This window comes from Balaenoptera musculus, chromosome 6 (genome assembly GCF_009873245.2).
Source record: "Balaenoptera musculus isolate JJ_BM4_2016_0621 chromosome 6, mBalMus1.pri.v3, whole genome shotgun sequence".
NCBI lineage: Eukaryota > Metazoa > Chordata > Mammalia > Artiodactyla > Balaenopteridae > Balaenoptera > Balaenoptera musculus.
The window spans coordinates 104,718,451-104,733,562 of NC_045790.1; the positions used below are offsets into that span (position 1 = coordinate 104,718,451).

Sequence of the window (15,112 nt, forward strand, 5' to 3'; positions counted from 1 at the left end):
AGCTCCTGGCCTGGACCATCCTTAGAAAGTGCTTAACGAAGGTTGGCAGTGCTATTAATGATGATGATATTCATAACAATATAAAGATGCCCTCTCTGTTATATGAACCTCTCTGTACAAGTCCAGAGAGTCAGGTAGGGGGACTCTTAGGACGTAGTTTGTATGATTTCATACGATTTTACTGATGGTCCAAGAAGACAAGCAGAGCCTCTCTCTGCCCCCCTGAGTCTCACACGTGAACGGTGAGCAGAGCCCAAAGTGTTCTCCTCAAACCCACCCTCTGTGCCCTGTTCTGTGTGGTGGCCACGTGCATGCCAGAACCATGGCAGTCATTTCCCTGCAGATGCTTCTTGGTTTTGGTTACAATCAGCCCCAGGGCAGAGGTCAGCTGTAGGAGGTGGGGCTGCCGGGATGGGGAGGCCGAGCCAATCTGTATGGACCCTGGTGAAGCTCAGGCCCGGTGGGGCGGGCAGGGGACAGACTGACAGTGGTAGCTCTGAACTTGCTTGCCTTTGTGGGTTTAAGCCAGTCTTAATGTTATTTGAAGACAGTTTTTTGTCTGTGAATATTTATAACAGTGTGAAAACTCCCGGACAGCTGGTAATGCATTTTGAAGTGTGCTAACAACACTGTATCAAACAGCCTCTATTGATCACATCGTACTTTTTTGTGGCCACGCATTTCATACATGGTGCTTATACATTTTGAATAAGAACTTCAAGTACCTTTTGCTTCAAGCGGTTTTTCACCTCTTTTATTCCCATTTTTGCATGATCTTTTGCCTGCATGAAAAATTAATTTAAGTTAAGATTCCCTCTGTTTCCAGCAGGGACTATGCTTGATTTCAGTCCATCGTGAATCACCTTCTCTGATTACTAGAAAAAGGAAGGAAAAATGGGATCATCAAGTTGAAAACATAATGGCTATGAAAACAAATACAATGTTGAAAGGTTAAAAAAAAAAAATCCCTTAAAGAGGCTACAGAGATTTTATTTTCTGCATTTTGATGGAACTGATTTTTTTTCCCCTCCGAAGCCCTTCTTCTGCTCTCTGTAATTATTTATCTCCGCAGCCTGGTGACAGCTACCAGTAAGAGGAGAGCAGCAGCTTCTTCAGCGGCAAGATTCAGAATATCTATTACACTTCACCAGGGCAGGGCCTCAGGACCAATTTTCTGCCCAGGCTGAAGAGACACATCGCTGGGTTTCTCTGGTGCCATTTCTTAAATCTCATTTCGGCAGACACCCTGGCTTTTATTTTCTGTCATTCTAAGACCTGTGTGGTTCTCTTGGCAGCCACCCGCCCCATTAAAATAGCTACAATTTAAGCACAGAAAGGACTAACAAAATTAAAAATGGAAATAAAACAAAACCACCCCAGTTAAGTGGCTCAGAGTCAAATTAGCAAGCAAGAGAAATCATGAGAAAAAATACTTGAGGCCCGTAAAAGATGGAGCATCGGGAACTGGTGTGTTCTCTTATTTTCACTCTGCTGTGGGCACGAGTTTCACAAACAATGCATTTCCTATAGGGCAGTGATGAGAGAGATGATGAAGAATTTGGGACAAAAATTCGGGGGTGTGTCCCACCACGAGCACTCTTCAGTAACCTGTAAAGGAGCTGCTGTATTCTGACATTATAACAAGGATACGCGTAGGAAAGGTCTGCCAGGACACCTGACAGACCACCACCTCTGGTTCTCAGGGATGCAGGCGTGGAGCAGCCTGAATTTTAGCCACCCTGTCTACATTTTAAAAGCTGAAACCAGTAGCCTCTCATTTCTCTATTGCAGCAACTGTGTGCAGAAACATTTTAAATTAAAAATGTCACTGACCTGGTCATAAAACATCAATGCCAAATAATTCTAAGAGCATTGAGAGCTTTAGGAAACAACACAGCAGCCCCCGAATCATCTCTGCAACGTAGGATCAGGTCTATTTAAGTGTTTCGTCATGCTAAGGAACAGATTTGTTTGGATCCTGAGACCAAGACCAGTACTTACGAACTTATAGACAGTCTTCATGGCCGGGTTTGCTTTCGTTTTTACAGTATTCAGAATTGCTCCACTTCCTTTCTATAATAAAAAACGCCAGTTAGCAATTTGGACTGAAGATATAGTAGGCCAACACCAACAAAGACCTCTTCTCTTTAATCAAGTTAAGCCACATTTCAAAAGTGTGTAACAATTAGAGAAACAGCCCTAGATGGTGACTGGTCCCAGGCAATTAAGTTACGGCCACGGCAGAATCCCTCTGGGGGGGTATGGGAGCGGGAGGGGAATGAGGATGGCGATAAACTAGCTGAGCGGGGGGACCCCAGGCTCAGTATTTTGCTTGGCACCTGTCTGCTGGCTGGGAGGAAAGCTCATCACAGGCTCTCTGAGGCAAGGGTTTCCTCAGAGTAATCTACAGCTTCTCAAGAAATTCCAGTTACCATGGACAACATTCAGGTAAGTTTAATAACAATGGACTCTAAATAACTAACAGCGAGCCAGGGCAGGAGACTGGGGGCCCATTTAGGCAAGATTATCGGGCTACTGTGGCTACCTTAAGCCATGAACCCTTCTTTCCTCACCCTGGTTTTCTGTGTTTTTTTTAAAAAATCACTCTGGTAGGCTGCCTCCCTAACATGTACATCTTGACAAAGGGAAAGAATGAATAGCCGTAGATGTTCATCGTTTATACTTTAGTATAAATCCAACATACCGATTCTTTGGCTCTGTTTTTTCAGGAGAGCAGGGGAGCAAAAGGAGGAGGAAAGGCTTTCCCAGTACATAGAGGAGGCAATGAATGTATATGAAGCGCACAGACTCTAGAAGTTTTGTGAGGGCTCACTGTGGGGACGTCCTGGCTTAGGCTCTGAGGGTACTGAGCCACCGGAGGACCGGTCTCTGCCTTCAAAGACCTCCAGTCTGGGGGGTAAACAAGTGCAACCCAAGATGGTGAGAGCCGCACTGGCCACGTGCACAAGGAGGGTGGTGGCAGCTCACTGTGTGGAAGGGCGGAGAAGGCTTTAGAGGATGAAATATTTGGTCCATGAAGGATGAGTAGGAGCTCATGGTGGGGAGAGGAAGGATAAAAACATTCTAGGGACAGGAAACAGCACATAAATAAGTGCAGAAGCTGCAAAGCCATGGTGTGTTCTGCGAGTAACAAGGGCCGTGCATCACGGGAGGACTGGCAAGTGGGGCTGAGAGCCAGACAGGGTCAGCCCACGGAGGGCCAGCACAAGGAGTCCACGCCCCAGAAGATTTTTAACCAAATGCATCACATAATCAGATCTGTGGTAATTCCAACTGATGTGAACGGAGAGAGAGACCTGATCCAGTGCGTACACAACAGAGTAAGATACGCTATGTAATTATTAGGATTAACTTTTAGCACAATTTTTGGTAACTGCCTGTATTAGAAAATTTGAGCTTTAATTAAAAACTTCAAAATTTGACCTAGAAAGCATTCTCTGTTGTAGGATGATAGGAAATTTTCACCCACTCATATATTCCACACTGCTTTCCAAAATTACTCAGTATCCTATTTCAATGGTCCTTTAGAGTATTAAAACTCCCTTTATCAATCAATCAACAAGTCCTCATTGCTTGTCTGTGATTTGCCAAGTGCCGTGTTTGGCCATACGAGAAGAACAAAAGAAGCTTTTCATTGAGGAATTGCTTACTCTCGGCCAACTGCCGCCACTTCCAAGGGACCCGCCTTGGCAGTAGCGCACTTGGCCCACAAGCAGGAGAGAACACTTATCACACTCTGTTGGAGTTGCCCGTTTATGTGCCTGCCTCCCCAGTAAGACCGGGAGCTCCCCCAGGGCAGGGCCTGCGTCCTGCTCCCCACTGTCTCCCCAGTACCCAGCGTGGCGCCCGGCACACAGAAGGCCTTTGGTACATACTCACTAATGAACCCACGTAAAGGAAAGGCAAGCATCTGAATTCTTTAGTGGCTTCTGAAGCCCTAAGCACCTGGCTTCCAACACAATAAAAAACTGTTCACAACAACAGCAAGGGGATGAAAACTCTCAGTGATGCATTTTCCATTCTCTCAGGAGCCTTTGCTGTGAAACATATTCAGAGCAGCAAGAGGGACGAATTTTTGGTTTTCCCATGAAGAGTTTCCTATTGGTCTGGCCCTAGAAGGAGACCCCCCGAAATGCTCTAAGATGGCCACATCCTTTCAACACGCCTTGGCCTGCTTCCTGAGACAAGGAAGCTTTTCCTGGCTCTCACCATCCTGACTGAGGGATGGCCTTGGACAGTCTCATCCTGCGAGTCTCCACCTGGCACGAGAACGGCCTGGCTTTACAAACAGAAGCATCTTCAGCTGGGAGAACAGAGTGCCCTGGGCCGAATGACAGCCTTGTGGGTGGCAGGGGAAGAGGAGGGCTGCCAGGAGGCTAAGGAGGGGCCCAGGTGGCTCTGCGGGGGTGACACTTACCCGGACTGTGGAGAGCCACTGGTGGTACAGTTTATCGCTCCCTGGGGAAAGAGGAAGCAGAGAAGCTGGTATTTAAAGAAGTCACGTGTATGCCCTCAGGAGTTCCTCAAGTTGCTTTCAGCATGCAGGACGTGGAAAGTTCAAAATCTGGAGAATCACGTGGAGGCTCCCATGCACCACTCCCTGAAGGAGTTGCTGCCACAGGTTTTCTTTCTCGAAGTGAGATCTGATCCTATCAGTGCCCCGAGTACAAACCCAAATCCTCCTCCTCGCCTACTGGATAGAGGTCGGGCCCCTTAGCAACCCTGCCTCTCTTCCCCTGTCCTGTCTTGGCACTGCCCACCCTCTCCCTCTCCAACCTGTGCTACCATCCTGCACAACCTCAGGCTCCCTGACCACACCTCCTCCAAGCCGTCCATGCCCTCGCAAATGCTGTTCCCCTTGCCTGGCCACCGTTCCCTGCTCTCTCTGCTGCGCACACTCAGGGACCAGCTCAGTCATTTCCTCTGTAAGTTTCTCTTACTCCTTCCTCTCAACAGCTCTCTAGAATAGGTAACACCCATTCAGAGTTCCACGTCCTCTAAAGATCTGTGAGCCACGCCAGGGCAGGAACCACAGGGCCGTGTGTCCAGCGTAAGCACACTGCTGGACACACACTCGGCCCTTCTTACGCTTAAACAGTGACAGGGAAAGAAAAAGGAGGTGCTGTGGGCAACTGATTCATTTTATCTGGTGGGATAAGGAGGTCTTAGCAGCAGACAGCTTTTCTAGGAGTCCGAATGACTAGACTTAGTTTAGCAACACATAAAGCCTGTCTTCTCCCCAGAACCCGTATTCAACTGTTAGAACGCTACTCAAACCCCGCCTCCTTTGTGAAGCTCTCATGTTACAGAGTGAGCATTAATAGAGCTCTATTCTACCTTCACAAAAACCTGTGTCCGCTCCTTTTCCTGCAGTGGCTTAGTCTGTATTTGTCTTTAGTTATGAGCTTTCTCCTATCAGTCTAAAAGTTCCCTGAGGGCAGAACTGGGCCCCCCATTCTTACTGTACAGGGCTGTGGACACAGCAAACGTCCAGGAAATGCTCATCAACGACTCACACACCGGTTTTATTGATTACTGTGCTCTCCATGCAGCACAGGCTGGTAGGGCCTGACAAAGGGGTCTGTAGGTGAGATCACACGTGGCTCTATGAGTTTATGGACTGCCAGTTGGATTATCAGCACAGTCGAGACCAGACACACACCCAGCAATAAGAGGGGGCTAGTAGCGTGATTATTACTGTTTTGCATTTAGTTTTACTTTGCTGACAGAGACTGAGGCTTTGGGTCTTGGAAAGGCAGCCAGATTGGGATTCAGGAGGCAGGGTCAGCCACTAACATTTCTCTGGGCCTCAGATGCCTCCTTTGAAAAATGAGAGGATGATTCCTCTGGTTCTAAAGGCCTGCAGAGACAGGGCACCCGCGATGATCTTCACATTTTAAAGAAACATCTACTAGGCCGCGATCCTCTGCCAGGGTCTGTCCTGGGCGACTGCACAAACCTTTCCTTGGGGTCTCTGATTTAATCTCAACAGGACTCCTGTGAGGTAGGCACTGTTACACTCCGTGCACAGATAAGAACACTTCAGCTGAAAGAGGTGAAATGACTCGACCAAGTTCTCACTGCTGGGCAGTGAATCCAGGTCTCCTAATTCGATTCCTCATGTGCTTTCCACTGCATCGTGCAGGCCACTACATTACCTAGACTTCGCCCACCCAGGAGAAGCAAGTGACCCCAGGACAGAGGACTTCAGATGTGCCAATGTGCATCTCATCAGAACGTGAAGAGGAATTCCAACACTTCAAGGCCAAGGTTGAAATCAGTCTCTCTAATCCCCAGTGAAGGAAAAAAGAAGTCATTGCCACTCCTAGCGAACACACCCCAATCCCACAGACAGCCCACGGCTCAGAAAGAAAAACGAAATACCCTCACCAGCATCCTCGCCCATGTTGATCTCCTCTTCAAAAACGTCACTGAAGCCCTCACCGGAATTGAGAAGGTCTAATCTACCATCGATAAACTATACAAAGAAAGAACAAAAGCATAACAGCTAGTACAAAGGAACGGGGAAAGGCCGTTCAGCTGGGCTCCTCAGTATATGACCAAAGAACCAAGACAGGAAAGGGTCTTTGGATTTGTAAGCTTAAAAAGGCAAGTTTCTGAAAAACTCGCTGCGTGTTTATAACTTAAAAAACTGCACGGCATATTTGCAAAGGCTCCGTCTGGTGGCTGAGCTCCCTTCTCACCCAATCTCCCTCCCCAGACTCTGGGCCTCTCTGGGCTGAGGCCTGAGTTCCACCCATGCCTGCAGCCTCAGTACTCAGAGTGGAGGCAGCTGCAGAAACCCCACCAGGGACCCAGGTGCAGAACAGGCGAGGGTGCCGGGCACCTGTTTGAAGAGCTGCAGCTGTGTGGCGTTCTGCAGGAACTGCCTCATGGCTCCGGAGCGATAGTGGGACACGAAGGCTTCCTCGCAAAAGGTGATTGGCTCCTCCTGGGAGACAGAGATGAGACGGGGAGAGGAGGGTTAGAGGGATGGAGTGAGAGACATCAGTGCTTGAACTCTGCTAGGTGGCGCTTCTATATCTGCTGATTTATCCAATCCTCACTTACCTGTGAAGTGGCTGTTATGCTCGATGGCATTCTACTCTATGGATGAGGAAGTTATTTCAGAGAGGAAAAGACATCTCCCAAGGTCACAGGGTAAGAGGCAGGGTGGGAACCAAAGGCAGGATTCCAAACCCCGCCCCGGCCCCTTCCATATTAGCCACAGGCACACCCCAACTGCAAGTTAGTGGGATGTGCCCTTCGGGGGGATGACTTCCAAAGTCTTCTTTTCACTTTTAGGAGAGGAACCCTTTCTTTGGACAGCACCTTAGGCAGAAGGAGCCCTGCTGCCTTCAACAGCCCAGCTGCTCTGGGAGGGCTGGGGGCAGGGATGGAGGCTGGGCTCTCCTTGCTGGGCCGTCCCCCCGCCCCCCCACTTGCACCTTTGCAGTCCCTAAGGCACCAGCCGTGGAACACAGCGTGGAAACCGTTTACAGAGTGAGCTTAACCAGTAGCGAGTTATCATTTTAAAATAATTAATTATATTAAAAACCAGGGATGATCAAAAATAAGATTTATCATCCAGTCAGCTTTGTGCTTATGCTGCTTGATGAGGACTACCTCTTATGAGTCGAGAAAAGACACCCTAAGCTTAAAAACCACCCATCTTTGTAGTGAGCTCCTCACTCCTCCTTTGAAGGTATTTGGAGTACTCGTCTACACAGACGAGTCTTTAATTTCAACCGTGTATTCTCAGTTCTGAAAGATCAGACTTTTTACATGTTGAACTAAATTAAAGGTACCTCTCCCTTCACAGACTTGGTGGCAAACACAGATGTTTGAAGCTCTACTTTTATCCTGCTTTAATGAGTTAGGTGAGTGTTAAAGTTCCTGTGTAGCGGCTGTAAATTCCAAGAGCCCCTCCTGCTTAAATCCAGCCAATATTAGCTCAGCAACTGGGCAGACCTACTGCTCCAGGGTGATAAGGATGACCCTAAAATACTAGGGTGAGGGGAATATTTATTTTTATACAGTCACACCACACCTAATTTTACAACGGATCTGAGGCAGCTTACATGAGCACCTAAAACAAAGAAATAAATCAGCGCTGGAGAATACATAAATATGTAAAATGTATTTATTTGGGAAAATAGTATCTGGATATGCAGGTCCTATATGGCTTCTAAAATTCAGTTACAAAATTAGCTCTGAGCTTCCTGGCTGCCACTGAAGCAAGCAGGGAACAATGCAAATGTTACACTGTCTATGAGGAAAAAACACGCACCAGTTCCTCAGGAAAAAGAGTTTTCATGACATTTATTACTTTGGCATGGATTTATACCTTCCTTGCTGAACACTGGAAAGATCAGCTGTTGGTGAGAACCAACAGAACCAACAGAAGCCCACCGGGAACTGCATTCCTGTGGCCTGGAGGTTTTGCTCCTCACCCTCGGAACCACAGCAGGGCAATTAATTCTCTCTCCAGGAGGTCTCATCCACCAGCACAGTGTCACCCATACACTGCTCACTCCTAATAAACACTGTCAGCTCAGACGTCTCTTGTTCCAAACCCATCTGTCTCAATCCCCACCTGGATGGCCCACTAGAACCTCAAACTCAGAATGGCCAAAACTCCCAATTACTCTCCCATCTGGAATGCACTCTAAATCTTTTTTTCTTTCTGAAGTTGTCATTATCCATAGCTACTCACAGCAGACCTATCAATTCCCTAGTCTTTCCCATTTTCCCACTGCAACGTCTCACCTGTCTGTCCCCTGCTCTCTATCCCTTGGCACGGGCCTGACTGCCATGGTGGACGTTCAACTTTATGTCCCTCTCTTGTTTCGTTCCTCCCCGTCCACTTCAATCCTTCTGGCCAGAGTGATTTCTAAAATGCAAATTGGATCATGTCCCTATACTACTCAAGAACTTTGTTTGTGGAGATGTTACATTTGTGTGATTATTTAATTCTTGCACTAGACTATAAGCTTCATGGGGGCAGGAACAGTCCCCGTTTGTCTAACAGCATGTGTCACACACATGAGCTCCTGTGTGGGGGGAGGAAAGAACAAGTCCTTGCTCCTTAGTCAGGCAAACAAACCTTTCCTAAGCTGAGAGAGTCCTTGCTTTTCCAGAGTCCTTTTGTGTCACTTTCCTATGCTCCCCCACACACCTTATGCTTCAGAGGTATCTCCTAATCACAGGCCATGTCCTTTCCCACTTTCTTCCGTGCTTTTGCCAGTTCTACTCCTTCCACCTGGACTATCATCCTTTAAACACAGGCCTGTGTGCGGCAGTCACTTACCCCTGCTCAGTGCCCCCACAGTGCCTTGTGCACCCTGGGTGCTGGGTAATCTTCACTGGTGTCCCTGTGACCAGAAGCTCGAGAGGGCAGAGGCCCCGCTGGATGCATCACTATACTCCCTGGGGACAGTGCAGCGCCCAGCCCCCAGGTAGAAGCTCGAGGATGTTGGTTAAGGAACCGCAGAATGTGCTTGGCCTGGTTCCTGTCACAGGAGCCCTGCGATCTCCGTGTGGCTGAGACACCGCTTAGTCTGATGGTGGAGAGGTCTCAGAGTACGAGGCCAGGCTGAGTGACGCTTATGTCCAGGGAGCTTAGAGCTGCTCAGAGGAAATGCTCACTGGAGCTGTTAGCATTCACTCCTGGAGCTTTGGTCCAGTGTTTCCAGGAAGGAGAAATCTGCCGAGGGACCAATACATTCAAGAGAGTTTGCAACCAAATTTGCATGGAAGAGTAGCCTGAGGCAGGCTTTAGCTGTAGGAGAGCAGAAAGAATCTCATCTTTGGGGAGACAAGAACATTTTGGGGCCTGTTGTCTACTTATTGGAGATGACATCCCCTGGTCAGATGTCTGTGCCGTAAAAACGAACAGAAGGACATGGGCACGGATGGGAAAGACTCAGGGGAAATGTTGACAACGGGGGCTTTTTCCGCAGACAGCTTAAAGAACAACATCAGCAGTGTCAGCTGTACGTGGAAACAAGTACTGCCTACAGTGTCGTGCTGCTGGGGTGGGTGGCAAAACATGCACTGGAGTCAGAGAGGAAAAGGCTGGTCCTTGCAGGGCAGCAGGTGCGAACATATGAGGAGAAGTCGGTACGTTCAGTGGAGTCTGGAAGGGTGAATAAGTTAGGTGAGCCGTTCCCACCCATTCAGGGCAACTGTTCTACCCTAACCCTGCACTGTCACTCAGAGTCATGTACAAAGGTCTGACCGGCAGCAGGCACAGAGGGCGCATTCCCCTGCACTACTCATCTTCCAAGGAAATGACCATAATCGCGGTTCACCTGATCCTTACAGAACAGCAGGTAGGGTACCTTGCCTGAGGTCACATGACCCGCACATGGCAGAGTCGGGGTTTAATACAAGGTGGCCTCCAAAGCTCAGCCATCTCATGCATGGTCTGCTATAGACCTGGGTTTTCTCTGAGGCCTCAGTTTTGCTTGCTCTTGGACACCTGCTGGGGAGCACAAGCGTTCTCTTTAAAGTGGGAGCCCCTCATGTTCTCCTAGTGGACACTCAGAGCACCAGCCCCTCAGAGACAAACAACTCCTGGGAGGGAGGAGGCGAGCCGCTGTGAAGGCTCCTTCTGCCATGGAACCAACTCGGCACCTAACCATTTGCACCCACTTGTCCAGCTCCTCCTGCGGTTGAAACGGCTGCCCCCACTCTGCTCTCTGCAGCGGAGGGGAGAAGGCAAGGTGTCTCGTTAACTCCCTCCTTTACAAGAAGTGCCGATTTAGTCCTCCTGTTAGGCTGATTAAACCTTTTGTCTTCTTGGGCGACACTCTAGGCGCTGGGGTTACTGACTTGATAGCGACGTTAATTCAGGCAAGTCAGGCCGTGAGCGTTCAAGCTCAGATCGCATTAGTAGAGTTTTCCATCTATGACCCGAAGGACAGTTAAACACAGCTGCTTATCCCTATCAAGGACTTTGTTATGGAAAGACAAGTTTTACTCTTGGATTATCTTCTTGACACATGGAATCAATTGGAAATTCCATTATTAATGAGTCCATCTATGTTAACAGGTGAAGCTGGTGATTCCAAAGGTTTCTGATATTTCCAGAAATAAATGGCTTTTATCCACAGCATTGCGGGTCGTGGCATAAAAATAAAATCTCCCATCAGATTCTTTAGCTTCTTTCCTTGTTCTGCTGATCCATACTCAAAGTATCAAATTCTTATTTCCCTTCACAAATTCAATTTTTATCAAAATTTTATGCACGCATTTACCCGGAAATTCTAAGGAAAAAAGGAGGTGTCCACTCTTTATGGACCTTGCTTAAATTTTAAAAAAATGATAATTTTGGAAGATTCATCCATCCAAACATTTTTAACACACCTACTGTGTGCCAGGCTCTGAGTTAGGGGAATACAAAGATGAATAAAACACAGTTCCTACAAGTAATACCAATAATCAAACGAGGGGTGGGGAGTAGATGAAGGTATGTATAGATGATACAAGAATGGCAGAATGTTATGTTTATAGCAGCATTATTCACAAAAGCCAAATGATGGATGTAATCCAAATGTCTACAGATGAATAGATAAACAAAATATACATACAATGAAATATTATTCAGCCTTCAAAAGGAAGGAATTTATGGCACATGCTACAATATGAATGAAACTTGAAGGCATTACGCTAAGTGAAATAAGCCAGTAACAAAAGGGCAAATACTGTCCGATTCCACTTATCTCTACAGTTGTCAACTTCATAGGGACTGAAAGTAGAATGGTGGTCGCCAGGGGCTGGCGGGAGAGACGGGGAGCTGTTGCTTAAAGGGTATAGACTTTCAGTTTTGCAAGATGAAAAAAGTTCTAGAGATGGATGGTGGTGATGGTTGCACAACAGTGCGAATGTACTTCATGTCACTGAGCTGTCCGCCTAAAAATGGTTAAAGTGGTAAAATTTATGTTATGTGTATTTTACCATAATTCAAAATTTTTTAAATGATAGAATGTTTATAGTTGTAGAAGCTGGGCAGTGGATACATAGGAGTTTATTTATTTTGTATATATTTGAATTTTCCGTAACAAAAATAAAAAAGAAAAGCTCCTGTTACCAAGGAATCTTGCCTACTTCAGGGAACAAATAAGTACAGTACAGCGTGACAACTGGCACACCAGAGGGCTGGTTTGGGTTTTTTTGGGTAAAGCCATCTTTAAAAAAACTTAAAAAAGTTAAAAAAGAAACTCTGATCCATTTGAGGTAACACAACATGGTGGGGAGAGAACATGTCTTGGGGTGAAAGACCTGGACTTGAATCTGGACTCTGATGATACTGGCCACGTGGTCTCAAGTGACTTGTCTTCCCTCATCTGCAACAATTACTCAAGGCTGGCCCATCTCTTAGGGCTGCTTAGAAGATTAAGACAGATGACAGCAAATAAATTTTGCACAAATAACCATTTCTTGAGGGCAGAGATTGAGTTTTACTGAGGCTGGTAACATAATTTAGGGGACCCAGTGCAAAATGAATATGCAGGAAAAAAGCACTGTTGAGTACTAAAATATGAAGCTTTTTTCTTTTTTTATGGTCTCTTTCTAGACCCTTTATGGTGTTTTTTAAGTTTGCTATTTAATGTCATTCCATGTAAAGAAAAAATAAGAATTTAAATTATTAGCATAGCTTTTATTGTTCAGCTTTGTATCGTGCAATGCCAGTTCTGAATGCTAACATATGTGGAATCGTATTTTGTAAATCATATATGCATTTGTATTTTGTTCTTACCAGACAGTGGAAATGCTGTGCAAAACTAACTCAACTGTTTTTATTTCAGTTCTTGATATACGCACATTTTATTAACATTCTCTGTCTTCGGCTTACTGATGAGAAAGGAAAAGGGACCATGGTTGCCCCACCTTTTCCTCTCCTTCCATGTCATCATTTTCGCAAGAAGCGGTTGGCTAACACAAGGATGAGTAAGGAATGTGATAGGTTTCCGTGGTCATTGGTGCTTCCTAGAACACCACTGCCTTCTCTCAGTGTGAAGAAGTTCTAGTTCTGACGCAGAGTGCGGCCTCTGGGGGCTGTCAGTGCCCCGAGCCTCGGCCGCAGACACTGATGCGCTTACCCTGCAAGTGAGCTCCACTCACGCTGGGTGGGCTGGAGCAGCTCTGCGAGAGTAGGAAGGCAAGGCTCCTAGGGGGGTGTCTGTGCAGATCTCCTCTGCTCCTGCACGTGCTCCACTGTCCCATCGGACTCCATTCACAAAGTACAAGTTTGAAGGTAAAATTACTAAAAATTTCAAGACGGTGACAGCAGAGCACAAACCAGGCACGGGCCTTTCTGAGCGCAGGGTCCCGGTCCCACACCATACACCAGTGAGGCCCCCCTGGACTCACATTTCTCTTCTCCCCTCTCCCTTCAGAGGCTAATACCCCGTAGGGACTCTGGTTACTGACTCTGTTTGCCATCTGACTGGGCAGCATAGAAGAGCTTCAGGCAAGTTTGTGGGTTGATGGAGGTGGGGTTTCTAAACTCCTGAGCATGACACTCAAGGCTCTTTGTGACCTTCCCCAGCTGAGGCTTTTTTGCTTACGACGCTGTCCACCTTTCTCCACATAACTCATTCCCTTCCAGAAATTCTGGACTGTCGACCACCCCCCAACCACTTTACACACTCTCACTCCTCTGGCTTCCTTCTTCACGTTACTTTCTGTGAGAACCCTTCAGGTGAAGAGGGCCCCCCTGTTCCTCCTCCAAGCCTCCACACCAACACCACCTGTGCCTGCCGGCCACTCCCAGCCCACTGCAGACTCCTGGAGGCGCTGATCTACTCCCCGTGGCTGGCATGCAACGGACAACAGCTGAGTCACTCCAGGAAGAGGCAGATGGGGGAGTGGGACACAGAGCTGGGCTCCAGTCCCAGCTCTGCCCCTGTGTGCAAACGGCTGCACCTCTCAGATCCCCATCCTCACCACCTGTCACATGGGGATAGCTGGGGGGTTAAACAGGGATGAATGTGATAGTGTATTTAGCAATGCTCAACCTTGGCCATACATTAGAATCGCCCGGGGCACTTTTTCAGTAGTTTCTAAAACTCCCCAGGTGACTCTAATGTAGCCAAGGTTGAGAACCACGGGTGTAGGTGAAAGTGACCAGCACAGCACCCAGACCAATCAACACTCATTTTTAAAAATTTAAGAATAAAGAAATATTATAAAGAAAGCCAGAGAATCTGGCCCCATTTATCACCAGCAGTCCCAACCCCATTGCATTTTGTTTATTTTATTTTTTTATACAGCAGGTTCTATTAGTTATCCATTTTATACACATCAGTGTACACGTCAATCCCAATCTCCCAATTCTTCCCACCACCACCACCGGCAACCCCCAGCCACTCTCCCGCCTTGGTGTCCATACGTTTGTTCTCTACATCTGTGTCTCTATTTCTGCCCTGCAAACTGGTTCATCTGTACCATTTTTCTAGGTTCCACATACATGCGTTAATATACGATATTTGTTTTTCTGACTTACTTCACTCTGTATGATAGTCTCTAGATCCACCCACGTCTCTACAAATGACCCAATTTCGTTCTTTTTTATGGCTGAGTAATATTCCATTGTATATATGTACCACATATTCTTGATCCATTCGTCTGTCGATGGGCATTTAGGTTGCTTCCATGACCTGGCTATTGTAAATAGTGCTGCAATGAACACTGGGGTGCATGGGTCTTTTTGAATTACGGTTTTCTCTGGTATATGCCCAGTAGTGGGATTGCTGGGTCATATGGCAATTCTATTTTTAGTTTTTTAAGGAACCTCCATACTGTTCTCCATAGTGGCTGTATCAATTTACATTCCCACCAACAGTGCAAGAGGGTTCCCTTTTCTCCACACCCTCTCCAGTATTTGTTGTTTGTAGACTTTCTGATGATGCCCATTCTAACTGGCGTGAGGTGATACCTCACTGTAGTTTTGATTTGCATTTCTCTAATAATTAGTGATGTTGAGCAGCTTTTCATGTGCTTCTTGGCCATCTGTATGTCTTCTTTGGAGAAATGTCTATTTAGGTCTTCTGCCCATTTTTTCATTGGGTTGTTTATTTAGTAT

At 46.9% G+C, this 15,112-nt stretch overlaps 1 protein-coding gene across 10 annotated transcripts in view; it reads right to left on the reverse strand.

Annotated features, from left to right (window-relative positions):
- The window catches only part of DENND1A (DENN domain containing 1A), a 535,076-nt gene that overhangs the window by 62,057 nt on the left and 457,907 nt on the right, over positions 1-15,112 (reverse strand). For all 10 annotated transcript variants that reach the window (XM_036855233.1, XM_036855234.1, XM_036855231.1 and 7 more), the window contains 5 exons: positions 6,869-6,973; positions 6,412-6,499; positions 4,439-4,479; positions 2,002-2,073; positions 726-782 (listed from right to left, as the gene is read on the reverse strand). In XM_036855233.1, the coding sequence (XP_036711128.1) occupies positions 726-782; positions 2,002-2,073; positions 4,439-4,479; positions 6,412-6,499; positions 6,869-6,973 (363 nt within the window). The remainder of the gene's footprint in view (positions 1-725; positions 783-2,001; positions 2,074-4,438; positions 4,480-6,411; positions 6,500-6,868; positions 6,974-15,112) is intronic.